A 26253-nucleotide genomic window follows, 5' to 3' on the forward strand; every position below is an offset into this window, starting at 1 on the left:
TCAATAAAACAGAAGTAAACATCTTTCTGGTATTCTTTGCTGTGAACCAAGATCCGTCTGAAATCAGCAATGATATCCCTTGTTCCACATCATCTTCTGAATCCAGCTTGCACTTCTGGAAGTCTCTGTCAATATATTGCTGTAACCGTTTTTGAATTAATCTTCAATAAGATTTTACTTGCATGCATTATTAATGATATTGTTCGATAATTTCCACATTTTGTGGGATCACCTTTCTTTGGAATGGGTGCAAATATGGATCTCTTCCAATCAGTTGGCCAGGTAGCTGCCTTCCACATCTCTTGGCATAGCTGAGTGAGTGCCTCCAGCATGGCATCTGTCTGTTGAAACATGTGAATGGGTACTCTGTCAGTTCCTGGAGCTCTGTTTTTCACCACTTCCTTCAGTGCAGCTTCGACGTTTTCCTTCAGTACCACTGGTTCTTGATCATAAGCCACCTCCTGAAATGGATGAACATAGGCCAGTTCTTTTTGGTACAGTGACTCTGTATTCCTTCCATCTTCTTTTGATGTTTCCTGCATTATTCAATATATTGTCCATATTCAGTATCGCAACTTGAGGCTTAAATTTTTTCTTCAGTTCTTTCAACTTGAGAAATGCCAAGCAAGTTCTTCCCTTTTGGCTTTCCAACTCCATGTTTTCATACATTTCATTATAATGACTGACTTTGTCTTCTCAAGCTACTCTTTGAAATCTTCTGTTCATCTCTTTTATCTTGTCATTACTTCCATTTGCTCTAGCTACTGTTTGTTAAAGGAGCTCTGGTAGCATATGCCTAAGGCATTTGACAGCTAACCAGAAGGCTGATGGTTCAAACCTCCCAGCTACTTCTTGGAAGGAAGGTTGGACAATCTACTTCCATAGTGATACTGCCTTAGAAGCCCAAGGAGGGGTCGCTATGAGTCAGGTCTGACTCGATGGCAAATAACAACAACTCTTTGTTCAAGGGCAAGTTTCAGAGTCTTTTCTGACATCCATTTTGGTCTTTTCTTCCCTTCTTGTCTTTTTAATGACCTTTTGTTTTCTTCATGGATAATGTTCTTGATGTCATCCCACAGTTCCTCTGGTTTTCCTTCATTAGTGTTCACTGCATCAGATCTATTCTTTAGATGATCTCTAAATTTAGAAGGGATATATTCAAGGTCATATTTTGCTCTCATGGACTTGTTTTAATTGTCTTCAACTTGAACTTGGATATGAACAGTTGATGGTCTGTTCCACAATCAGCTCCTGGACTTGTTTTAGCTGAAGATTTTGAGCTTTTCTATCACCTCTTGCCACAGATGTAGTCAGTCTGATTCCTGTGTACTCCGTCTGGTGAAGTCCACATGTATAACTGCCATTTGTGTTGTTGAAAAAAGGTATTTGGAACAAATAAGTCATTGGTCTTGCAAAATTCTATAATGCAATCTCCAACATTATTTCCATCACCAAAGCCAAATTTTCCAACTACTGGCGATTCCTCTTTGTTTCCATCTTTTGCATTCCAATCACCAGTGATATCAGCACATCTTGACTGCATATTCAGTCAATTTCAGATTGCAGAAGTTGGTAAAAATGTTCATTTTCCTCATCTTTGGCTTTGGTGGTTGGTGTGTAAATTTGAATAATAGTAGTATTAACTGGCCATCCTTGTAGGTGTACAGATATTATCCTATCACTGATAGGATAATCTTGAAACATTCTTTGTGATGATGAATGCCACACCGTTCCTCTTCAATTTGTCATTCCTGGCAGTGTAGATCATATGGCTGGCTGATTCAAAATGGCCAAAACTGGTCCATTTCAGCTCACTAATTCCTAGGATATCAAGCTTTATGCATTCCATTTCATTTTTTTACAACTTCTAATTTTCCTAGATTCATATTTTATACATTCCATGCGCTGATTATTAGTGGATATTTGCAGCTGTTTCTTCTCATTTTGAGTCTTGCCATATCAACAAACGGAGGTCCCAAAAGCACTCCTTTATCCATATCATTAAGGTTGGCTGTACTCTAATGAAGCAGTTCGTTCCCAGTTGTATTTTTAGTGCCTTCCAACCAGAGAGGCTTATCTCTTGGCACTGTATCTGGCAGTGTTTCAGGGCTATTCATCAAGTTGTCCAGTAATACATCAGACAGTGTTTCACTGCTATTAATAAGGTTTTCACTGGCCAATTCTTTGAGAAGTGGATGGCCTCTTCCTTCGTCTCAGCCTGTCTCAGTCCAGAAGCTCTGCTGAAACCCATCCACTATGGGCAACCCTGCTGGCATTCAAAACACCAGTGGCACAGCCTCCAGCCTCACAGCAACGTGCAACCACCGCAGCACGCAAACTGACAGACAAGTTCGTCTCCCTTAGTCATTCCAAACTGCTCCCCTTACTTCCTGGCCTTCCCCCTACCTATTCTGGCCATCCACTGGCTGCTGCTTCCTGCCTAGGGCTCTCCCCTTACCTGTTCCTGCCATCCGCCCTGGCTGCCACTTCCTGCCTGGGGCCGTCCTCCCTTACCTGTTCTGGCCATCTGCCCTGGTGGATATAATCATATGACCCATCAATTCCATTCCTAGGAATGTACCCAAGAGAAAGCATGTCCACATCAAAAGTGGTACATGAATGTTCATAGCAGCATTATTCATAATTGCCCAAAAGTGGAAACAAACTACCTACATTTTCATGAAATGATGAGTGGAAAAAGAAAATGCATGTCCATACAATGGGATATTATTTGACAATAAATGAAGTATGGCTGCATGCTACAATTTGGATGAATCTTGAACACATGCATAGTGAAAGAAGTCAGATACTAATGGCCGCATATTGTATGATTCCATTTATATGAAAAGTCTGGAATAAATACATAGACAAAAAATAGGTTAGAGTTTGCCTAGGGCTTGGTAAAAAAAAGAAAACCAAACTCACTGCCATTGAGTCAATGCTGACTCAGCCACACACACCCCCCCACTGGGTTTTCAAAGCAGTAAATATTTACAGGAGTAGAGTGCACCATCTTCCTTCCGTGCAGCAGCTGGCAGGTCTGAACCACCAGCCTCCTGGATAGCAGGCCAATTCATTAGGCACTGCACCACCAGAAAGTAACCAAAAAACCCAACTCACTGCCATCACGTCCCTTCTGACTCCTAGCAACCCCCACTGGGTTTCCAAGGCTGTAAATCTTTACAGAAGCAGCCTGCTTCATCTTTCTTCTGCAGAGAAGCTGGTGGGTTCAAATCACCAACCCTTCAGAGCAGGCAAATACCTTAACCACTGCCTCACCTGAACTTCTGATAAAGGGGTCAGGGAAAACAAAGGTAACCCTCAGTGAGATGGATGAACACAATCGCAGCAAGGGACTAAACAGCAACAGTCAGGATGGTGCAGGACCAGGTAATGTTTTTTGTCATGTAATGTCCCCTTTAGGAGCCAACTGGAGACCATCAACCAACAAAGGTGTGGGGAGGGGGTGGGTTAGGAGGAAATGGGGCTTGACTGCTAATGGATACCTATTTTGGAGTGACTAAAATGTTCTAAAATTGTGGCACGAATCTGACTATACAAAAAGTTAATTGTACACTTTAAGTGGGTGAATTGTATGGTATGTGAATTACATCTCAAAGCTGTTAAAAACTTACCTGCTTTAGGAAAGATGCTACTCTCCGAGCTCAGCGAAACTGTTGAATTAGGAGTGATCTTTCAAACTTCATGTTCTAGCCACCTGTCCTCTGAAAAGTGAAAGTGGGCTGTGACCAGTTTCTAGGTGTGCTAAGAAAACACGAAATCGTATCCGGAATCTCGGAGCTTAACCTCACGGTCTCCACATTGTAACCAGGCCCAAACATCCTAAAGCCACTCCTTGTAAGACTCTTATTCCTCCCTTTTCTGCTGGCACCGAGGGGACCCACCTTCAGGAGGGGTGGTGTTTACCTCCCGGCCGGCGGGTCTGAGGAGCTGGAAAGCCGCTCTCGGACTCTCAAGCAGCAACCACACACGAGCAGCTGGTTACTCTAGGAGTGGCTCCCTGCGATCGCCGGCGAAGACCCCTTTCCGGAAGGGAGGCTGCCGGCCTGGACTTAGTTTAGAAGACACAAGGATGACCCCCAGGAGAAAGAGAAGGCGGCGACGCCCCGCCCCCGGCCGCCCCGACGCCCCGCCCTACCCTCTAGCCCCGCCTCTGGACGCTCGGCGGCTCCTCCTCTTCCCTCTGCCTCTCGCTCCGCCCCCATCCGCCCCGCAGCTCTTCCTCTTCCCCCACCGGATTGCCCCGCCCCGTGAAAGCTCTGTGTTGAGTCCGCCCGCCGCTCCTCCTCTTCCCCTGGCCGCTGGTTCCGCCCCCTTGACGCCCCGCCCCCGCCCCGCCCCGTCCCGCGGCTCCTCCTCTTCCCCAGGCCGCGCCCGCCCTACGCTGCTAGCCCAAACACTCCGGTTCCGGTTACCCGCCGACAGCGCGTGACTGGGCGGTGCGGATCCAAGCTCCAGCGTTGCGCGGCGCCGGGCCGCTGCTCCGGCCCGTCCCCACGATGCTGCTACTGGCGGCTGCCTTCCTTGTGGCCTTCGTGCTCCTGCTGTACATGGTGTCGCCGCTCATCAGTCCCAAGCCCCTCGCGCTGCCCGGGGCTCATGTAGTGGTGAGTGTCCCTGTGAGCGCCCCCACTCCGCGCGCCTCCCCGGGGAGGCCGGCTCGTGAGGGAGGCCCTGCCGCCGCCGCGCTCCAGGCCCGGCCCGGGGAGGGCGGCCGCGGAGGCCACCTGCAGCCCTTGGCCGCGGGCCGCGCTCTGGCGCGAGTGGCGTGCGCGGGGACGGCCGCGGTGAGCCGGGCGCACGGCAGCCCCGGGGGCAGATAATCTGGGCCTCCGTTTTCCAGAGAACCAGAGAGGCCGAGAGACTTCGCCAAGGGCACAGCGGTCGGTGGCCGCGGGGCTGGGGCAGTCAGGGGGGTCCAGGAAGGGAATCTCCTGGGAAATGGCTCCGATCCAGCGCGCTGGCAGCGGGACGCTCCTGTCCCGTCTACACAGCGTGTGTTCAGCCTCCCCCCGGAGCTCTGCCGGGAGTCTGCTGATTGCTGCTCTAATGCAACCCTTGCACAATATTTTGGAATCTAGAGGGAAGAGTTAGAGGATAGGGGAGACGATGGGAGTAGATTTGGTTTGTTTCTTACCGGAAGCGCCTGTGTTCAGAGACCCCGTTCTCCGAGTAGGTCACCTTTCATAAACTGGGTGAGAACGCGCCCTACCTGCCGCTTTCTCTTCCGTTCCCTTGCTTGCATCTCGCCTGAGGCTCGTTGAGGAGGGAATTAACTGTAATGAGTGTTGGTTACTAAGCCGGAAACGCACATCCCCCTGCCTTGACCCCTGTACCACCAGGGCTGGAGGTGAGACCCGAGGTTCCCTGCCCGGCTGGAACGGTCAGTTCTCTTAGTGAGTTTTAAACCTGGACAGGAGTTACTGAATCACAAAATGCATTTTCTTTTTTTTTTTCCTTTGTAAAACTTAGCATTCTTCCTTCTGCTGCTGTTTCTAATGTGAAAGGAAGGTGGGAAAGGAAGGTGAGTGTAGATTAATTTTTAAAAAAGAGCGAAAGAAGCTAAATTCTGCAACAGTGCTGAATTCTGAAAATTTTACATTCATAACAGAACTTCTGCCTCAAAAGCATGGCTTCAAAGTTGGGTTCTTTCAGTACTTAATGCTGCAGAAATGATTGTAACTTGGAAAAGCCCAAAGCAGTCATGAAAACCTGAGTCACTACTTCTAAGACTGTTTTCTTCGATGTTGACTTTGAACCCCGTCAGGCTGTAGATCAGGATGTAGATGGCAGGTAAGATGATAACCAAATGCTGTCTCTGTTGGGATATACAAGGAAGAATTTTATTGCTTATTTCCACTCTCCCCTTTTAATAAAACCTGCTGCTACTGAGTCGATTCCGACTCAAGGTGTCCTTTCAGGACAGAGTAGAACTGCTCCATGGGGTTTCCCAGCCTGTAATCTTTAGGGCATTAGGCTGCCACATCTTTCTCGGTGGAGCAGCTGCTGGTTGGCAGCCAAACACTTTAAGCACTGTGCCACCAGGGTGCCTTCTTGCATTAATGCATCCTTGTAAATTATACGAGGATCTTGTGTGGGGCAAGGCTACTAAACAAAAGTTGGTGGTTTGAACCTACCCAACAGCTCTGGGGGAAAGAAAGGATCGGTATCCGCAAAGATGGTAACCAAGCAAGCCCTATGGGGCAGTTCTCCTCTGTAACACATGGGGTCGCGTGAGTCGGAATCAACTTAGCAGCAGCTAACAAAAACAACAACAAAGATGAGAGGATGTGAGTCACATGATGTCACCGTCTGTTTTCTTTTTTAGTGTCATGAGAAGAATGAACGTATAATTCTTTGGCTTGAGGTTTGTTGGGACCAGGCAGCATGGCAGTGGGAGAGGGAGCTAGTATTTAGCATGGCTGCTGGTGGAAACACGAACAAACAAGGCACAGCCGTCTGTTGTTTGTTTTTGGAAGGCTTCTTACACGCTCGTGCTGGCTCCCTAATTACACTGGGAGCGCTCCGTGGCAAGGCTTACGTCACACACACTTATTAAAGCTGTAGTTGACTGGGGAGAATTGGAAAACCAGGCCCCCCATTTTTGGACACGGCTGGGAGCAGCTCTCAGTGCAGCACACTGTCTTCCCTGTTGCCCTTAATAAGAGATGTGTGGTGTGATTAGAGACAGAGACATTTAAACAGTATCCACAGTGAGGAACAAGAGGAAATGATAAAGGAAGGAAACTAAACCATTGTCTGGAGTCCCCCATCTGGGCTCAGACAACTCAGTACACACTTAACGTTTTTCTTGGCTGTTGAGAAGATCTCTTATTTTCTCATACCAAAGAAAAAAACAAAAACCCCAAACCCACTGCTATCGAGTTAATGCCAACTCATAGCAATCCTATAAGACAGGGTTGCCAAGGCAGTAATCTTTATGGAAGCAGACTGCCTCACCTTTCTCGCACGGTCTATTATAGCATTCAGAATAACGTAACCTGGGTCTGAATTAAGTATATCCTTAAATTCCATCTAAGAATTAATTGGACTTGACTAGAAGTTAGTTTTCTGTGAATCTTGATACAGAAGTTGAAGTCTTCCTCTTGTTACAGAGAGATCGTCCAAGTGGTCCCCTTTGAACCCTGCTCTTTGCTGTATGGTCCGTCTGCATCCTAAGCTCTATACTGTCTGGAGATAGACGGCAATCACAGTATATCGACTGGGACTTGAGTGTGTACGTGTTGCCTCACGTAATTGCGTAACTTCAACTTCCATTAATTCCTTGAATGATAAGTAGATCTCCTTCATGAGGTTTTTGGGTGTCATATTTTTCCAGAGAAATGGCATCGTCCCAACAGTTTATGAATTCACATAGACGAGTATTCACTCAGCAACTGCTTATGCTAAGTAAAGGCGCTGTGGTGGCGCCATGGTTGAAGCACTCGGCTACTAACCAAAATGTTGGTGGTTGAAAGCCCCCCGCCGCTCCATGGGAGAAAGATGAGGCAGTCTGCTTCTCTAAAGATTTGCAACTTTACAGAAAGGAAACCCAGTGGGGCAATTTTACTCTGTCCTGAAGGGTCGCTATGAGTCGGAATGGACTCGCGGTCAGTGTGGTTAGTTTGGTATGCCGAATTCTGTGCTAGCTATGTATGATACTAATTGGGCTTGGTCTTCATCCTTAAGAACTTTCTGTTCTGATAAGGGAGGTGAGACATATATAAGCAACTGTCCAAGGTAGAAGGTGACAAGTGAAGGGCAGGCCCAGGTGCCAGGGTCCAGAGAAGCTTCGTGGAGGAGGGAGCATTTGAATTGGGTTCTCTGGAGGATACGGGGGATTTCGAAATAGAGGTGTGTGTGGGAGGTTGGGTGGAGGGACTTGGCCGGAATAGCATCATAAACCAGGGACGTTTGGGAGGGTCCTGCTAATTGCTCTGGATTGTAACCTCTGGTAAAAAATAATAAAGCAACACAGTCCACAAAATATCTCAAATGTCAGAGACCTCCCCGGAAGCAACTCTTGGCTTAGGCAACAGATAGATTTCTACAGTAAGCTTCTGTGAGTCACTGGTTCGTGATCCACCAAAGAAGTCACTTCAGTGGTGGGCAGTTGGGGCTAAACAGAAGTAGGGGTGCCCAAGAGTCATGTGGAGAGAGGTTCATTTGTGTCGGAGGGGCTTGGGGATGACTTTAAAGTCGGAGAATGGGGTCAGAGGAGATCATTGCAGCATTGTTTACATACAACACCAAAACAGAAATAACTGAAATGCTGGACTACAGGGCATGGTTAACTGAGTTTTGGGACAGCTATTTAATGCAATGTTATGAAGCCTTTTGGTTTTTAAAAACACAGAATGCGTGTGATATTCCATGATTTGCATAGGGAAAACAACAAGGAAGATAGTGTTGCATTTCTTTGGAGTTAAATATTCCCTGAGGGAGCACTTGCGACATGCCTGGCCCTGTGCTCCATGCTCGGGATAGAGTGGTAAGCAAGAAGCAGTTAGTGTTTTTATGGAGCTTAGGAGGAGTGGTCACGCATGAAATAATCTTACAAATAAATGCATGTCTGTCTGAATGTGTCAGCACCATAAAGTAAAGATAAAGGATGTGGAGCTGAGAAGTGAATGAAGGGGTGCCTGGTTGGGGCTGGTGGGAGTGAGTGGCGCCTGAGCTGAGATCTGATGGGTGCCAGCTAGCCGGAAGAAGGGAAAGGGTGCTCCCGGCAGGGCCCTGTGCAGGAGGGAGCATGGGGTGAAAGAGCCCGTGTGGCTGAGCTGTAGAAGGTGAGGGGAGAAGCGTGCACCATGCAAAGCTTGGCCTTTCTGTACGTTCTTTGGATCACGTAGAACTTTTGTCATCAGCGGCCATTTAAAATATTGTTCGATTTTTGCGGGTGGCCTTTCCTTTAATCTCTGGTAGAACCCGTCTTGCCCGGGGGATAAGCAGTAAAGAAATAAGATTCATGTGGATTTGGACTCAGGCTAGATTTACAGGGCATTTTCCCTCCACAGAACTCAGAAAAATATGATAGGTGGGCAGTTTATTTGTAGTTGTGTATGTAAAAACAAGGAAAGCGTTAGGCCCTGCTGACCGGGCAATCTTTCCTGTCTACTCATTCCACATTAAATGTGGTGGAAAGCTTCAATAGCCGGATATTGAGCTCTTCCAGAGTGTGTTTTAAGGGAGCAACGACTAAGTGCTTGGCTGCTAATCAGAAGGTCAGAGGTTCGAACCACCCAGTTGCTCTGCAGGAGAAAGGACTTGGCAGTCTGCTCCCTTGAAGATCACAGCCTAGGAAACTCCACAGGGCAAGTCTACTCTGTCCTGTAGGGGCTCTGAGTCGGAGTTGACGCGACGACATACCACAGCAACAGAGTGTGTTTTAGAGCTCGCGGTGGAAAAACAAAAGTTGCTACCATTGCCGCCACGTTGGTGCTGACTCACGGTGAACCCCTGTGTACAGAGCAGAACTGTTTCACAGGATTTGCTTGGCTGTAATCTTTACGAGAGAAAACTGCCAGGCCTTTCTTCGTGGTGCCACTGGGTGGGTTTGACCGGCCAGTCTTTAGGTTCATGGTAAGTGGAAAGCATTTGAGTCACAGAGTAGTGATCTTCAGCCCACTTGCTGCATGAGGGAAATTTCCAGTGCTGAGGAGATTTTATTGTTGTTTTGTTTTGTTTTTAGGTGACCGGGGGCTCCAGCGGCATCGGAAAGTGTGTTGCTATCGAGTGCTATAAACAAGGAGCGTTTATCACTCTGGTTGCACGAAATGAGGTAAGTCTTCTAGGGGTGTTATCACCAACCAACTTCGTCAACTTGAAATTAGTCAGAGAGACTGCTCTGAGCATCCTGGTATCCACTCCTGGGCGGGAAACAGCTCACGTCCCCAAGCTGTGACTCTCGAACTACCAGTGCTTTCTCGTATCTAGGGCATCGACTTCGTAGTGGACATCAGATCAGCCCGACAAATATTTATTTAGGTACCAGCAGTATGTACAGACAGTCGCCGGGTTACCAACAACATCCGTTCCTAACCATCTTTAAGTCAGTCTGTAGAGCTTCTAGGCGAATCGGAACAGGAACACATGGTTCTTCATTCACCTCACTTTGGTGCGGAGGAAACGCCTCTGCAATGACTTAAAAGCTGCAGGGACAGCAGGTGAAGGTGATTGTGACACAGAATTTGTTGTGTGTAGGGGTTGGTTCACAGTGAGGGCAAATTTACATAACATTGCAGGGCAAGTAAGAGTTGTCCCTAAACCTGTAAAGTGGGAAATTTGGAACCAGGCTCTGTCTGTGTTAGGCAGCCTCATTGCCACTGGAGACCTTGAGATGGGGGAGACCAAGACACAGCTACAAATTACTCCCTCGTAATGTGGTCAGAGCGGCGATAGGGGACAGTGGGCAGATCTGGCTGTTGGGACCAGCAGCCCTCTGCCACCTTGGAGCGGGCAGGGTGTTTGTGGAGTGGATTTCAGGGCCCTGAGGCTGCCTAGCTGTTTGTTTATAATCTGCTCATGCGTGATACGTATCGCAAGTAAAGCCCACATGCTGCCCTTTGAGCTCGGTTCTTCTGTGTCAAGTTGAAGTGTGTTTTTCGATTCTGTTATTTTCCCCAGCGTTGTTCCCAGAACCCCAGAGTGCTGCCAGTGTTTTCACACGGTCGTGCAGCATCATGCTCGGTGTGAGGAGGAGTGTGTGTGTTGTCCACTCTGTTGTCCTGTGCTAGTGTCAAGTTAGCTCTAACTCATGGCAGCCTTGTGTGTAACGAGATGAAACGGTGCCCTGTCGTGTGCCGTCTTCACAGTTGGTAAGTTTGAGTCCACTGTTGCAGCCACTGTGTTTTGAGTGCTTTCTGGTCTCGGGGGCTCGTCTTCCAGCACTGTGCTGGGTGATATTCGGTTGTGATCCATAGGGGCTTTGCTGGTTAATTTTCAGAAGTAGGTCCTCAGGCCTTTCGTCCTGGTCTGCCTCAGTCTGGAAGCTCTGCTGAAACCATGGGTGACCCTGGTGGGATTTGAAAGACTGCTGGCATACCCTCCAGCCTCACAGCAACATGCGAGCCGCCACAGAATGACAAATTGACAGTTGGGCTTGGCAGGTACCAGATGCTCAAAAACTGTTGATAAATGAAGGGAGCAGTAAGGGAGATGGGGATGCCAGCTTGGCATAGTTGCTTGGAAATGATGGATTTGTCTACTTGGAGGGTAGAGATATGGCAACCAGTCAGATGGGGGCTGGACAGCTAGACAGGGCCCAGTGGGCATGGCAAGCTGTAGCAGGCGTCGGGGGGGACATATAAGACGGACACAGTTAAGCTTGAAGGTCCATAACTCCTTTAAACACCCAGAAAGGCAGAATTAGCTCCCTGCCTTTTTTGTTATCCCGAAACTATTCTAGCCATGAATTTGTTTTGGCCTTGAAGCCACTTTCCACGGATGAAAGCACACATTTAGTCAAGTGGCATTTTGTAAGGTTTGAATGACAGCAGCGTTTGCCATGAGCCAGTTGAACCAGGAAGCACAGGTGGCCCCTGTTCAGGTGCACGGGGCTCACAGCTGCTGGCCTTGCCTCACTAGAGGTAAGTCAGTAGAGGGGCCCTTTGCCTGGGAGAGATGCTTTACTTTCCAGTGCAATTTTTCACTCCAGTTTTGGCAACGTCAGACTGTGGACGTGTATGTCAGCGAGGAAGAGGAAGACCCTCAACAACATAGGTCAACACTGTGGCTGCACCCATGGGCTCGAGTGTATCAGGGACCGTGAGGATGGTGCAGGATTGAGCACAGTTTTGTTCTGTTGTATGTGGGATCACTGTGAGTCAGAATCAACTCAGTGGCACCTAACAACAATATAACAACATTGCTTTGTTACGGAAAGGAGCCCTGGTGGCACTATGGTTAAGCACTTGGCTGCTAACCAAAAGGGTGGTGGTTTGAACCCACTAGCTGCTCCACAGGAGAAAGGTAAGACAGGCTGCTTCCATGAAGATTTCAGCCTAGGAAACCTAGAACGCACTTCTACTCCGTCCTGTAGGGTGTGGTGAGTCGCAATCGACTGGACGGCGCACCACCACCCGTTTACTGTGGATTCATTCATGGTTAGAACCTACATGTCTGTCAGGACTCCCTCCCTCTGTGGTTCTTCTCTGGCTCTCCCAGGGTATTTCAGTTACAATGTTTGCAGCAAACTAGGATACTGTAACCTCCCTGAGAAATAGCACCCAGAAAAAGGAGGCCTGGGACCAGTGACTTGAGCGCATGGGCAGTTTTGCTTGTCTTAGAGCATCTTTGAAAGTAGGCATAAGTTTGTCCGGTCCATCTAATGAGTGATCTTCACTACTTTGACTTTTCATTCCTTGGCATTTTTTTTATTGTTGGAAAGACCAGTTTCAGCGCCACGTCATTCAGCCATCACTGGCATCCATCACCAGATTTTTACCCTGTAAACAGAAGCTCAGTGCTTCCTGAAGTAGGGTGCCCCTGCTCCCCCTCCCCCGGACCCGGTCACCTCTGCTAACATTTGAGCTCCCTGCTTTTGCCTGGTCTGGGGATTTCACGTAAGTGAGGTCACACGCGGTTTGCCCGTCTGTGACGGAGCTCCTCTCCTCGGTGTGTTTTCATGCTCATCCATGTTGAAGCAGACTTCCTTTCTCTTTACGTCTGGGTAGGACTCCACTGTCTGCGCTTTCCTTTTGATGCTGATCGATAACCACAGGCATTTTTTACAAGCAACATCCAAGTGGTATAAAGAGTTCTTGATTATAGTATTTTTGAAGAGTGTATTTGAGTACCTTTTACTGCAGTGTTTTTCCTACTTCAGTTAGATCATGAGTAGTGCAGTTGGGCCTGAGGAAAGGTAAGAAGTTTGAGGAACACATTTGATCAAGAGAACGTTTCCATGGAAATGACTCCTTCATTATTTGTCACCTCCTTTTGTTTTCTAGGAGTTCCTGGGTGGGACAGTCCGCCCATGGCTATGAACTGCAAGGTTGGCAGTTTGAGTCCACCCAGGGCACTGTGTTTACTTTTATGACAGAAGAGTAAAACAGGTGGTTTCATACTGAGCTGCCCTTGTTGTGGTCAGTCAGAGGGTCGTTTCTACGAGCGCACTGCTGACGTGGGGTCATATGCCCGTAGCTCTGCGTCTGTTACATGTCATTGTGCTTGTGCTAGTCTCATGTCACAGCTGAATAATGTGAGATCAGAGCACGTGTTAGAATCAGTAGGGTGACCCTCAGTACTGTCAGTTGGGGTTTTGAGGGTTTTATTTGAATATTATTATCTTTCACTGATAATACAAAACTTCATGTTGCATTTAAACATTTTTGCTGTCTGTAATAGTTTCTTAGAACCACTTTTAACAGGTTACCAGAGACTGGGTGGCTTTGAACAGCAGCACTGCACTCTGTCACGTTCTGGAGCCCAGGAGTCTGATGTCCAGGTGTCGCCAGGGCCACACTCCCTCTGGAGGCTCTCAGGGTGGCCTGCCTTCTCTCCCAGCTTCTGGCGGCTCCAGGCGTCCTTGGCTCTGGCAGCCTCGCTCCAGTCTCTGCCTCTGTCTTCACATGACAACCTTTTCTGTGCCGCTGTGTGTCCTTTTCTGCCTCTTAGAAGGGTAGTCTCCTGGATTTAGCTCCCACCCTAATCATATGGTCGTATCTCAGTCCTTAACTAATTATGCCTGCAAAGACCTGTTTCCAGATAAGGTCACGTTCTGAGGTTGTGGATGGACATGAATTTTGGGGCACACTGTTCAGCCCGCTTTGGGGTCACTTACTTGTAGCTTGACATACCTCTGGCTCCTTCCTTTTATAGGCTCTGGCCCACAGCTGTACAATACAGATGCTGTTTTCTAGAATTTAACACATACATAAATATCACTGCCTTTTCTCTCCTTTTAAACCAGTGGGCAGGCAGACAGACAGTCACCAGACATAATTGTTCTCCGTTGCTTTCAGGACAAGCTACTGCAAGCCAGGAAAGAAATTGAGAAGCACTCTATCAACGACAAACAGGTAAATCACTGTCCCTATGACACGTTTTCTGTTTTGGTCACCCCTCAGGTATACACAGGAGAGAAGGAGGTTCAACTGGGACAGTTCATTGACAGCATGGAGGGATTTCCTAGTCAAGTGCACATTAGACTTGGAAAAAGGTGACATTGTTTGATTGTCCAGGAACTCTGCTTATTAACAAAAGTGTATCGATGTGGTACAGACACAGATGATCAAGTGACAGTCTATTTTAGTAGAACTTTTTATTTCAGTTATTTATAAAAAATAGACTATATGTACAAACACGGGCAGAGAGCTAGTTGGACAGCTTATATTTTTTAAGTATTTTGGTTATAAAGCATAATAAGTTAATACCCATACCCTTATCATCCAGCTTGAGAAACAGAATATTCCAGAACTCTGAAGCCCCCTTGTGCCCCACATCAGCCTCATCCCTCTTGTCTCCTATCCAGATGCAGCCCCTGCTGGTTTTTCTGCTGACTTCCCTTTGCTTTTCATTATCATGTCACCATGTGCGTGTAACCCTAAGTTGTATATTGTTTAGTTCTGCTGCTTTTTGAGCTTTATGGTATCGTCCTTCGTTTCTTAACAGCTTTATTGAGATATAATTCATATACCATGCAATTGATCTGTGTAACATGTACAATGCAGTGGCTTTTAGGGTATTCACAGAGTTGTGCAAGCAGCACCACAATTTTAGAACATTCTCATCACCCCAGAGAGAAACCCTGCATCGTCCCCAAGCAGTCACCGCCATCTCTTCCCATCCCAGCCCCAGGCAGTCGCCAGTCTCCCTTCTGTCTCTGTACACGGGCATGGCATCCTTCTTTATGGACTCTTGTACACTGGATTCCTTCACTGTATACTGCTTTTGAAATTCACCTGTGCTAACTACATACACCCGCACAAAATTTGTTTTTCACTGCTCTGTAATATTCTCCCCTCCCCTCCACCAAGGCTAGATGCAGTTGTTTTCAGGGATCAGTACAGGCTGAGCAGTGCCCTGTCATTGCTCTGCACTGGGAACCCCAAGTGTTGGTCAGGCTTTGTGGGTGGGCTCTGAAGCTCTGCTTGGTGACCATATGTCTGGAGAATCTTGGTTCATTCCACAGTCAGCAGTCTCAAGCCTTGGAGTGAACCAAACACAACTTGGCTCCTGGGTCTGCCTCTCCAGGCTAAGATCGACTCTTGGCCTTGAAGTTAATGTCCCATAGCCCACTTGGGCTGTCACCTGGCTCAACCTCTGAACTTACACCTAAACTAAGAGACCTCCTAGGAGTAGGTATTGTTTGCTTACGTCTTTGGTCTACTTATTGATACTGAATCCCAGCAGGGCCGTGAGCCCTAGCAGTGTGCAAGGGGAGGTATTTTAAGACTCATGTATTAAGCTGAGCAGAATTTCCAGTTCTCATGGAGTCTAGACTTTCTGGAACCACGGAAATTAGATGCACACTGAAACGGTTGAGATAATCCTTAAACTCAAAATACCCCTCGAGTCTTCTTTAAAGCAGACAGTTGTTATTGTTAGTGGTTCAGCTTAGCTAGGAAAGAATGCCAGCCTTGAGCATGGTGCTTTTACGAGAATGAGCTACCTGTGGTCAGACTGCCAACAGCAACTCAGAAAGTGAGATAGGGAGCCTGGAAGCAGGGAATTCACATGAATGGAAGAGGGACATCTCAGAAAAGGAGATGACGATGGGTGCACACTCAGATGTGATCACTGTGACTGAACTGTACCTGTGCAAGCTGTTGGGTTGGTGTGTGTTCTGCTGTGCGTGTTCCCAATAACTACAAAAATAAACTCTATTAGGTAAAAAAGGTCAAAGCCACACCCTCTCCTTTGTTCTTGCTTCACTCTGGGCTGGATTGGAGTTCTTCCTTGGGGAATCCTTTTGCTTTTTGCTATATGAGTAAAAAATGTTATTTCATACCCATCAATTAATAAATAAATAAAAACCATTTTGAATAAACATATTTTACTTTTTCAAAAAAAGCCCTTAGGTTTACTGTTTTTTAACAGCTTTACTGAGACATAATTTATGTGCAGTAAACTGTTCTCACATAAAGTATATATAACTTGACAGCTTTTGACCGATGTATGCACTTATGAGAGGAGCCCTGGTAGTGCAGTGGTTAAAGCTCTCAGCCGCAAACTGTGAGGTTGGCAGTTCAAACCTACCTGCCGCTCCACAGGAGAAAGATGTGGCCGTCTGCTTCCAAAAAGATTAGAGCCTTGGAATCCCTACGGGGCAGTTCTCTGTTCTGCAGAGCTGTTAAGACTCAGCAGCAATGGGTTTGGTTGGCTTTGGGTTATGCACCTTTGAAACCAGCTCCATCTGATCAAGGGCCAGAACATTTGTCATCCTCCGATGTTTCCCCATACCCGTTTGCAATCCACCCCTCCCTCTGCTCCTGGCTGGGGGCAACTCTCACCTGTAGATGGTGGCATTTCAAGATGAGTATTTTCATATTTCTTAAAAAATTCTTTTGAGTATCTTCATACCTGAGACTGCCGAGAAAATTAAACTTTCCTAGTTGCATTGTCAGCAGATTTCAAAGTCTGCAATCTCTACATTCAAAATTGGGCTTCTTATCAAAGAATTGCCTTTAATAGCAAATCAGTCAGTCTCACTGAAATAGAAACACCTGTGTATCTGTGCGCATTTCTTCTCTTTTTTCACAGGTGGTGCTTTGTATATCAGTTGATGTGTCTCAAGACTATAACCAAGTGGAGAACGTCATAAAGCAAGTAAGATGCTAGTCCAGTTGCAGTTAATTCCCTTGCATTTTGAGTAGTCTGACCATTTTCCTGTGGGGCTTGGAGTTGGTAAATCTTCCATGTAGACTGAATAACTTTGTGGATTTTACCTATTCACATTGACTTTCTAAGTGATTTTTCTCTTCTCTTTCTTACTGTGGTTCTGATCACTTTTTCTAGGCTCAGGAGAAGCTGGGTCCGGTGGACATGCTTGTAAACTGTGCAGGAACGTCACTTCCAGGAAAATTTGAAGAGCTGGAAGTTAGTGCCTTTGAAGTAAGTAAAAATGTATGTTCACTTGGTAGCTCATGCATTAGAAGTAGAAAGAGACTTTAAGATTGAAGTAGATAAAGTACATTTAGATGTTAATAGAAGCTCTAGAAGACTGGAGGAAAGCTGACCATGGGTTGCTCTCAGCACTATGACAGACTAACCTGTAGCATCTAGACAAGTCTCGGAGCCTCAGTGTCCTTAGCTGTCAAATGGGAAGGAAGCTTCCAATCTCACAGAGATTCTGAGAGGATTCACTGAAGGCCTTTGTACAAGGAAGTACATTGCAGACCAAGAGATGTTGGGTTTCGCATAGAGCATCAGTGTTTGGAACGATGAACAGTCCAAGAAGGCTGAAGGCAGACTTTTGGGTTCTCAAATCATGAAAAAAAGATAATGCATTTTATTTATGTTTATATTTTAAGCAGGTTTGCTGTGGAGCCTCTCCTAGTAATTCCTGTTAGCCATAAAGAAATGGACATTCAATTTGAAATCTTTCTTAAATGCAACACATTTTTTGGTAGACAATACATCAGCGTTCTTTTTCTGAATGTTCTGTTGAGCTCTTGGTGTAGTGATGGGTTTTAGATTCTGTGCTGGTTTCCTAGAGATGCTGTAACAAAATACTATAAACTGGTGGCTCATGAAAACAGAAATTTATTGTCTCACAGTTCTGGAGGCTAGAAGTTCAAATCAGGGCATTGGCCTCGTTGGGTCCTCGTGAGGATTCTGAGAGAGAAACTGTTCTATGCCTCTCTCTGCTCCTGGCAGCTTCTGGCAGTCCTAGCATTCCTTGACTTGTAGGTGCATCTTCGCATGGCCATCTGTCTTCTGTCTCTCTGTCTTTGAAAGGACACCAGTCATACAGGTTTAGGATCTACCCTAGTCTAGTGTGGCCTCATGTTAACCTGCCTGACAGCACCTTCACATGTTCTTTCCACATCTCTCTCCCACAAACAGGCTGGTTGGTGGGTTAGAACCACCAGCCTTTTGGTTATCGGCCAAGCGCTTAACCATTGCACCATCAGGGCTTCTTAAAGATGTTATCTCCAAACACGTTCACAAAGGTGTGGAGGTTAGTACTTCAGCTGTCTTTCTGGAGGACACCATTCGGTCTGTAACAGGTGGTTTACACTATGAAGTTACATAATATTTCTCTTTGATAGCAAAGGAGACCAGTAGTTGACATGTCCTGCTTCTCAGTGGTGGTGTGAAGCACTGGATGGTGATGTCCTGAAGGCGAGCCTGGAGAAACACTGGAGACGGAGCAGGGCAGGGAGGCTTATCTAGAGCTTGAGTGCCTTGAGATTCCTTCATCAAACCGGCATCAAGAGTGGGTGTCTGGACTTGGGTTCCTTTGTGTGTAAGGAAGGAAAGGGAGACTCTGAAGATCGTTTCAGCAGCTGTGTGAAAAAGTCCATCAGGGAAAATTGTTGTTACAATTGTGTAGCTGTGAAGTGATCAAGATAAAGGCTTAAGAAGTGACCAGGAAAAGAGTTTGTGTGCACGCACACACAGGTGAGCGCAGGTGTGTATGTGGAGGATGGTGTGGAGGGAGAATCAGCCAGCTCACCTTGACTGAGTGGGGGGGGGCAGAGCGGGTTGAAGAAGGCATGGTTGTGTGTTGAGCCACCGTCTCAATTCCCACTCATAGCCACCTGCCAGGACAGAGTGAAACTTCCCCACAGGGTTCCCTGGGCTGTTGCCTGTAAGGGAGCAGATGATCACGTCTTTTCTCCTGTGGAGCTGTTGGTTAGTTCAAAGTGCCAACCTTTAACCACTGTGCCACCAGGGCTCCTTGCTTAGCTGTCATCAATAAATGAGTAGTTGTAAAGGTGGGGCCTTGGGAATGTGGGGTGTATCTGCTTGGGAACACGGCAGGAGGAGGTGTTTTGCCTTTATGTATCTGATGGAAGTATCTAGACAGCTGTGAATGTTTCGTGTGGGTGTCCCTTAAGCAGAGAAGAAGTCAAGTATATAATGCCAGGGGATGTATGTGACCAGGAGAAAATGTGAAGCAGGTGAGATGAGGGTAGAAGTTAAAAACTGAAAGAAAAAAAAATATATATATATGTGTATGTCTGTGTGTGTGTATCATGTTGAAATATTAAAAACACACCATCCCAGTCTTCTTGAAATGAACTCATTTTACTCTCGCTCTTTAGTCTCATTCCCTCCGCCATCTTCCTTCTTCACTCTCTCCGTACCAAATGACCACTCTCCTTCCTCCCTACCCCCCTTTTCCCCACCCGTACCCTCCCACAGAGTCTCTTCCTCTGCCTCAGCAGCATGGTTCAGCATGACATCTCAACAAGACAGGCCAGTCAGCACCCACCACCCTTGCCTGTTCAGTCCGGCCCTGCACTGGGTTACGTTCTCACAGGAACAGCACGGCCTGAGCTGAAAACTGGTCCAAACTCTCTTCTCCTCAGGCAGTGAGTGAACTGACTAATGCCCCCAAAAAGTCACACCCACCTGACCCTCAGGATGTCAGCTTTTCTGCGTTAGTTGAGGATTGAGACAAGATGATAATGGAGTAGGGTGGCCCTAAATCCAAAGAATGAGTGTCCTCCTAAGAAAAGTCAGCACAGGGAGACAGACAGATACAGGAGAGACAGACAGACAGGGAAGAAGGCCATGTGCAGATGGAAGGTAGGCTTAGGCATCAGACTAAACCCACTTCAAGTCTTAGCTCTCATTGGTTTCGATGTAACCGTCCCCTAGCTGTGTGATCTCAGGCGATGGCTCCTTCTCATTCTGGCCTCTGGCTTCATCTCTGGACTGGGTGTAGAACTCACAGGCTGTGCAGACTGGGGACTCAACGTGTGCATAGTGTTTAGCCCTGGGGGGATTTTGGTAAGTGTTCATCTCCTGCCCTTTGTATTCCTCCAGCCCACAAATATCCAAACGTGCCCCTGTGGTCAAGCATTGACCTGGGGCCGGGGGGTGCAGGGTGAGCAAGAGAAGAAAAACATGGCCCCGATCAGTTCAGGCGGACTGTCGGGCAAGCCCACGGTGTGAGTTCAGATTGTGCCCAGTGCTGGGAGGACAGAACCGTGGAGCTCCTCCATCTGGGCATGGCCTTCTTCCCTGTCTGTCTCTCTTGTATCTGTCTGTCTCCCTGTACTGCCTTTTCTTAGGAGGACTCTCATTCTTTGGATATAGGGCCCACCCTACTCCATTATCATCTCGTCTCAATCCTCAACTAACACAGAAAAGCTGACATCCTGAGGCTCAGGTGGGTGTGACTTTCCAGGGGCATTAGTCAGCCCACTGTATGAGGAGAAAACGAGTTTGGACCAGTTTTCAGCCCAGGCCGTGCTGTTGCTGAGAGAATATAGCCCAGTGCAGGGCCAGACTGAAACAGGCATGGGTGGTGGGTGCTGACCGGCCTGCCTTGTTGAGATGGCCATTTCCTCATTCACTCGCCCAGCGTATCTCAGCCGCTCCCAGTCAGCTGAGCATCTGTTGAAGAGCTCGGGTCTGGAGCAGCAGCCCTCGCTGGGCACTGTGCCTCCTGGCCCTGCTCACTCCTGCCTCTGTTCCCTGCAGAAACTAATGAGCGTCAACTACCTGGGCAGCGTGTACCCCAGTCGCGCCGTCATCGCCACCATGAAGGAGCGCCGCGGGGGCAGGATCGTCTTCGTGTCCTCCCAGGCCGGGCAGCTGGGCCTCTTCGGCTACACGGCCTACTCCTCGTCCAAGTTCGCCTTGAGGGGGTTGGCTGAAGCGTTGCAGATGGAGGTGATCTCTCTGTTTCTGTACCTGCTCCTCTCACCTTGGCAGGATCGGGTCCCCTTGTTGTTGTTATTATTTTGGTACTTTATTCATGTTTTTGGGAGTCACAGTCCCTGGAGGACGTCGTGCTTGGTAAAGTAGAGGGTCGGTGAAAAAGAGGAACACCCTCAGCGAGCTACATCAAATGGCTTGCCACGGTGTCTGCAGCAGTAGTAGCTCAGACAAACCTACCGTTGTCGGGACTGCAGGATGGACTAGGCAGCATTTCCTTCCATGGCACATAGGGTCGCTGTGAGTTGGAACCAACTCGACAGCACCTGACAAAAACTAACACAAGTGTGTGTGACAAAACGTTTACCGACTTAATCCTTTTTACATGTACATGTTCATCACGTTACATAACCATCACCACTGTCCCTTTCCAAATGGTTCCACCACCTTGAGCAGGAACTCTGGCCACCACCCCTGGTAACCACTAAAGAGTGTGGGTCTTTCTGTTTGCCTGTTTGGAATCGTACAGTATTTGCCTTTTGTGACTGACTTTACCCTGCATGTTTGTCTATGTTATAGTACATCTCAGAACTCCATTTCTCTTTGGCTGAGTAGTAGTCCATTGTATGCACGTCCCACATTCTGTATATGCATTCATCTGCTGATGGACGTTTAGGTGGTTCCCACCATTGGGCTATTGTGAACAGTGCTGCACGGAGCGTTGGAATATCTCCTTCAGCTTTGTGGCTTATGTATATGTGGTGTTGTGTTAAATTAGAGATTTATAGAATTGACGTTAGTGAAAGAGAATTGGCTCAACCTATAAGTTTTAGAGTTAACATTTTTCGTTGCTTAAAGATTATAGTTAGGATGGGAGCAAAATGGCTATGAGTTTTTTTGCTGGCTTAATTTAGTAACAAAGCACTACAGTGTACAGTGGTACTTCTGAATACCATTGGTGTAATACTGTGTGAGTCTGTGTAAGGTTAACCAGACATTTTATCCTGTAGATGTTTTTCTTTAATAAAAAGATTTGTCTTTGAGTAAAAAAACGAAACCACATTCACTGCTGTCGAGTTAATTCAACTCATAGTGACCCCTCCTTGGGTTTCCAAGGCAATATCACTATAGAAGTAGATTGCTCAACCTTCCTTCCGAGGAGTGGCTGGTGGGTTTGAACTGCCAGCATTCTGGTTAGCAGTCAGATGCCTTAGGCACTACTCCACCAGAGCTCCCTGACCTTGAATGGATAATAAAATTAGCAGGTGTTTGAGGGAAGAGCATAGGTCAGCTACTGTAGCTCTCAGTTTTTAGACAAGTAGTTTGACTTGGTCACAGTTCCTCATCTGAAATGAGATAGATGAACCAAAAAAAATCATTTGGCTTTAATATTTGTATTTTAAAGAAATATTGATGAAAGCAAATGCTTTTCATTTTCACAGTTAATAGCACATTATGTGGAAGAAGGTGTAGTTAGGGTTATTATCAAAGTAGGCATTTGTCCTCACACATGAGCTCCGAGAAGTAGACTTCCACATTGTTGTCACATGGGGATGCTTAGATGGCATCATACATACTTATCCCAAATCATATACCAAAAAAGGCAAGGTGAAATTCTTATTGTAGCAGGCTACAGTGAAATACAGTACTGCATCCTGGTGTTAACAGCTGAGCAGAAAATCCTTTGTGGCCAACGCTCCTGTAGTAAAGAGGATTTGGGTGTCTGTGTCGTGTTTTAAGGAGCTCTGGTGGTATAATGCCTAAAGCATTTGACTGCTAACCGGAAGGCTGGCGGTTCAAACCCACCAGCCACTCCTCGGAAGGAAGGTTGGGCAATCTACTTTTGTAAAGATACCACCTTGGAAACCCAAGGAGGGGTCACCATGAGTTGGATCCAACTTGACGGCAGTGAGTTTGGTTTTTTTGGTTGTCATGTTTTAGCTCAGGGAAGAGTTGGCAAGTTTCTGTAAAGGGCCAGATAGTAACTGTTTTAGGCTGTGAAGGATAGATAGTCTCTGTCAACTACCCAGCTCTGCATGGCAGCATGGAAGCAGCCATACACAGTGTGTAAACCAACGGGAGTGGCCGTATTACAATAAAGCTTTATTTATAAGAACAAGCCGAGAGCCAGGTCTGGTCCTCGGACCCTCGTCTGGTAACCCCTGATTTAGAAGATCCCAGAGGAGACCCTGATGGTATGTGACAGAGTTCCACACTGCCATGATGTTGGGAAAGTGTTGCACTACCAACGAGTTGTCGGTCAGTGACAAGGTCCTGCTGTGGCATTGCCGCCACTTAGAAAATGTGCTGTTCTCACACCAGCAGAGCCAGCCTCTGATCACTCTCTCATCAACTTGCTTAACACTCTTATCTGATAATAATTATTTGTTATGTGCTTAGCCAAGAGGACATGAGCACTGTAGAATTTCAAGAATCTCAGGTTTTGTTGTTTTTTTGTTTTGTTTTGTTTTGGTTTTTTTTTTGCAATTTTTACTTTGAAAATTCCTTGTATATATAACCACTTTCTATTTATAGGAGTTTGGTGAGTGATGTGGAGTACAGGTTGTTTTGCTGCCTTACGGATTAGAAAAGTGAGTTTTCCACTTAACACCACATAGTGACCTTGTGACAGAAGTTCTAGAGCCCCTGCGCAGGTGACATCTCTGTGATCCAGGTTAGGAGGTGCCTGACTCACCTGGCTCATTGCCTCACTTTACTTTGGTCTCAGAGACCAAGTAGGTGAAGGGGGTGCTTGGAAGTGAACAGTCAGCACCTGGGATTGCTGGCCCTGAGGTGCATCTTGCAGTGAGACTCAGGATCACTCATTTAGGGCAGAGTGGATACTGGCGGTCTGATTTCACTGCATGTCAAACAAAGATGTTAATAAGGAAGAGGAAAAAGAAAGAGTGGGTAGTGCAGACTGAGTTCCCCACAGCCCCTCTGATGCTGTGAGTCAGTGCCGTAAGTAGCTGGCCTGCACTTGGAAGCTTTCTTAAATTCTATCCATATCTCAGTCAGGTGCTGTCAAGTTGGTTTCAGCTCACAGTGCCTCTGTAGGACAGGGAGAAAGGTCCACAGGGTTCCCAAAGCTTTCTAAGTCTTCATGGAAACAGACTGACACGTCTTTCTCCTGCAGACCAGCTGATGAGTTTGGACAGCCAACCTTTCAGTTAGCAGCCAAGCACTTAACTACGGTGCTTCCAGGCTCCATATCCATGTTTAAACCACTGCCATTAAGTCGATTCTGACTCACAGCCCCATTGGGTTTCATGGGTGGTCAATCTTCATGGCAGTAGATTGCCCAGTCTTACTTTTATGGAGTGGCTGGTAGGTTTGAACCACCAACCTTCTGGTTAGCAGTCAGAGACAGCTTAGACACTGTGCTATCAGAGCTCCTATCCATAGTTAAAAAATGAAAAAACCAAACTCATTACTATCAAATCATATCCAACTCATAGCGACCGTTCCGTGGGTTTCCTAGGTGGTATCACTACTGAAGTAGATTGCATAACCTTCCTTCCAAGGAGTGGCTGGTGGGTTTGAACTGCCACCCTTCTGGTTAGCTGTCAGATGCCTTAGGCATTATGTCACCAGAGCTCCAATACCCATAGTTAGGCTCCCTTAAAAATATCCTCAACGATATTTGGGGATGCAGCAGTTAAGCACTCGGCTGCTAACCGAAAGATTGGTGATTTGAACCCACCCAGCAGCTCTATGGGAGAGAAGACTTGGAGACCTGCTCCGTAAAGATTACAGCCTAGAAAACCCTGTGGTCAGTTCTGCTCTGTCCCAGGGTATTGCTGAGTTAGAATCAACTTGACGGTAACTAACCAAGATTCCCACGCAACAAAGCATGTCTTATGAAAAATAGGCTTTGAAGGAAGTAAATTCAGTAATCAAAATCTTATAAGGACAGCAGTTGTTTGTTCATAGTGGAGGCTGCGTGGAGACAGTTGTTTCTCAACAAGTTGGTAGTGTTGTGTTTGGAAGCGAGATAATTCAGAGTCTGTTTGCCAGGGGCATGGCTTTCTGTGAGTGGAACCTTCTAGAATTGCTCAAACTCTGTATATTCTTGGTAATCTTCTTTGGCTTAATTAACTGTTGAGTCTTCCTGGCCGCCTCCCCATCCCACACTAAAGTAAGACCCTAGAAATGTTTTATGTATCACGAATAATTCTGAAGGAATGTTTTCTCGGTAGTTGTTTGTTTTTTCCCCCTGTCTGATTCTTTTCGGTATTAGTAGGTCATTAAAAGATTTTTCAAAAGTTAATCTCTTTGAAAAGCAAGCTTCCAAGGTGGGTTATAGGCAAAGGTGTGGTAGCGGAAACCCAGCAGAGAAAAAACTAGAGATTTCCTTTTTGCTTTTGTTCACACTCTCCTGCCTCGCTGGAGCTCTGGTCCCGCCTGGGCTAAAAGTAAGGGGAAGCTGAACTTCCAGAGCTTTGTGAGCACAGCTGGCTCTTCTCTCCAGCCTTGGCGTGGACAGAGTGAGATCAGCGCAACTTCGGTGAGGTTATTTTGACGACAAAGCTGTTCTCGGCAGAGTGGTCATCTTTCTGTATGAAGCTGAGGCCAAGAAGGAGGGAGAAGATGATCGTGGGATGGGCATGGGGCAGCAGACAGAAGGTGGGAGAAGCTGGGGAACCGTTAGTGAACATCTGCCTTACAAGCTTAGAAAAAGTCTCTGAGTGTCAGAGTCAGTATTCCCTCACCAAGAGCAAATGAGACCGTGCAAACTTCACCTGCTTTCATAAAAGAGCTGTGGGATTGGCAGGCAACTGAATGGCACGTGTGGTTTTTCTCACGGTCAGTGTGAACTTGGAGGTTACCAGTTGGAACCCACTCCGTGGCTCCGTAGGAGAAAAGGCTTGTGAACTGCTTCCGTAAAGATTATAGCGAGAAAACCCTATGGAGCAGTTCCACTCTGTAACATGGGGCTGCTGGAAGTCGAGGGCCAGCGTGGTAGGCAGGCAGTGGCAACAATGAGATTGATGGATTAGAGAAAGGTGTAGATAGATACGGTTTAGTGTATTTCGGTTTTAGCAAATCACTGACCAGGAGTTTCAGTGCTCTCTGAAGTCTGTGAAGCCAGGGGTTACGTTTGCTTTGTTCCCATCCATATATGTGCTCAGAACAGCCCTGGCACAGTGTCATAGTTCAGTCAACGTGCATTAGATGTGTGAAAAAGACTGAATCAACAGTGGAGTGACTGGTCATTGGAGGGCCTCAGCCATCAGGTGGGAGAGACCCTTGGCCTAATGCTTGGAGAGAGGATGCCAGAACCTGGGGAGAGATTGACGGGCTGCCCCTTGGTTTCTTCCAACCTTGACAGTGTGGGCTTCCTCCCCATTAAAAAACTGTTGTGAGAAGCTCTGTTTTAACCATTTGGAAACTCAGCCTTACGTAACCTTGAGTTTGAGAAATACTGCTTTGAGATGCTGCCTTATGTCAGCC

At 46.9% G+C, this 26253-nt stretch overlaps 1 protein-coding gene across 1 annotated transcript in view; it reads left to right on the forward strand.

Annotated features, from left to right (window-relative positions):
* The first annotated feature begins 4520 nt into the window (after positions 1 to 4520).
* Positions 4521 to 26253, forward strand: part of KDSR (3-ketodihydrosphingosine reductase) — a 38235-nt gene continuing 16502 nt past the window's right edge. The window contains exons 1-6 of the mRNA XM_007935493.2: positions 4521 to 4628; positions 9713 to 9802; positions 13986 to 14042; positions 16726 to 16791; positions 16981 to 17076; positions 20623 to 20814. Of these exons, the coding sequence (XP_007933684.1) occupies positions 4521 to 4628; positions 9713 to 9802; positions 13986 to 14042; positions 16726 to 16791; positions 16981 to 17076; positions 20623 to 20814 (609 nt within the window). The remainder of the gene's footprint in view (positions 4629 to 9712; positions 9803 to 13985; positions 14043 to 16725; positions 16792 to 16980; positions 17077 to 20622; positions 20815 to 26253) is intronic.

This window comes from Orycteropus afer, unplaced genomic scaffold (assembly GCF_000298275.1).
Source record: "Orycteropus afer afer isolate SDZICR_OR568_19922 unplaced genomic scaffold, OryAfe1.0 scaffold00029, whole genome shotgun sequence".
Classification (NCBI taxonomy): Eukaryota; Metazoa; Chordata; class Mammalia; order Tubulidentata; family Orycteropodidae; genus Orycteropus; species Orycteropus afer.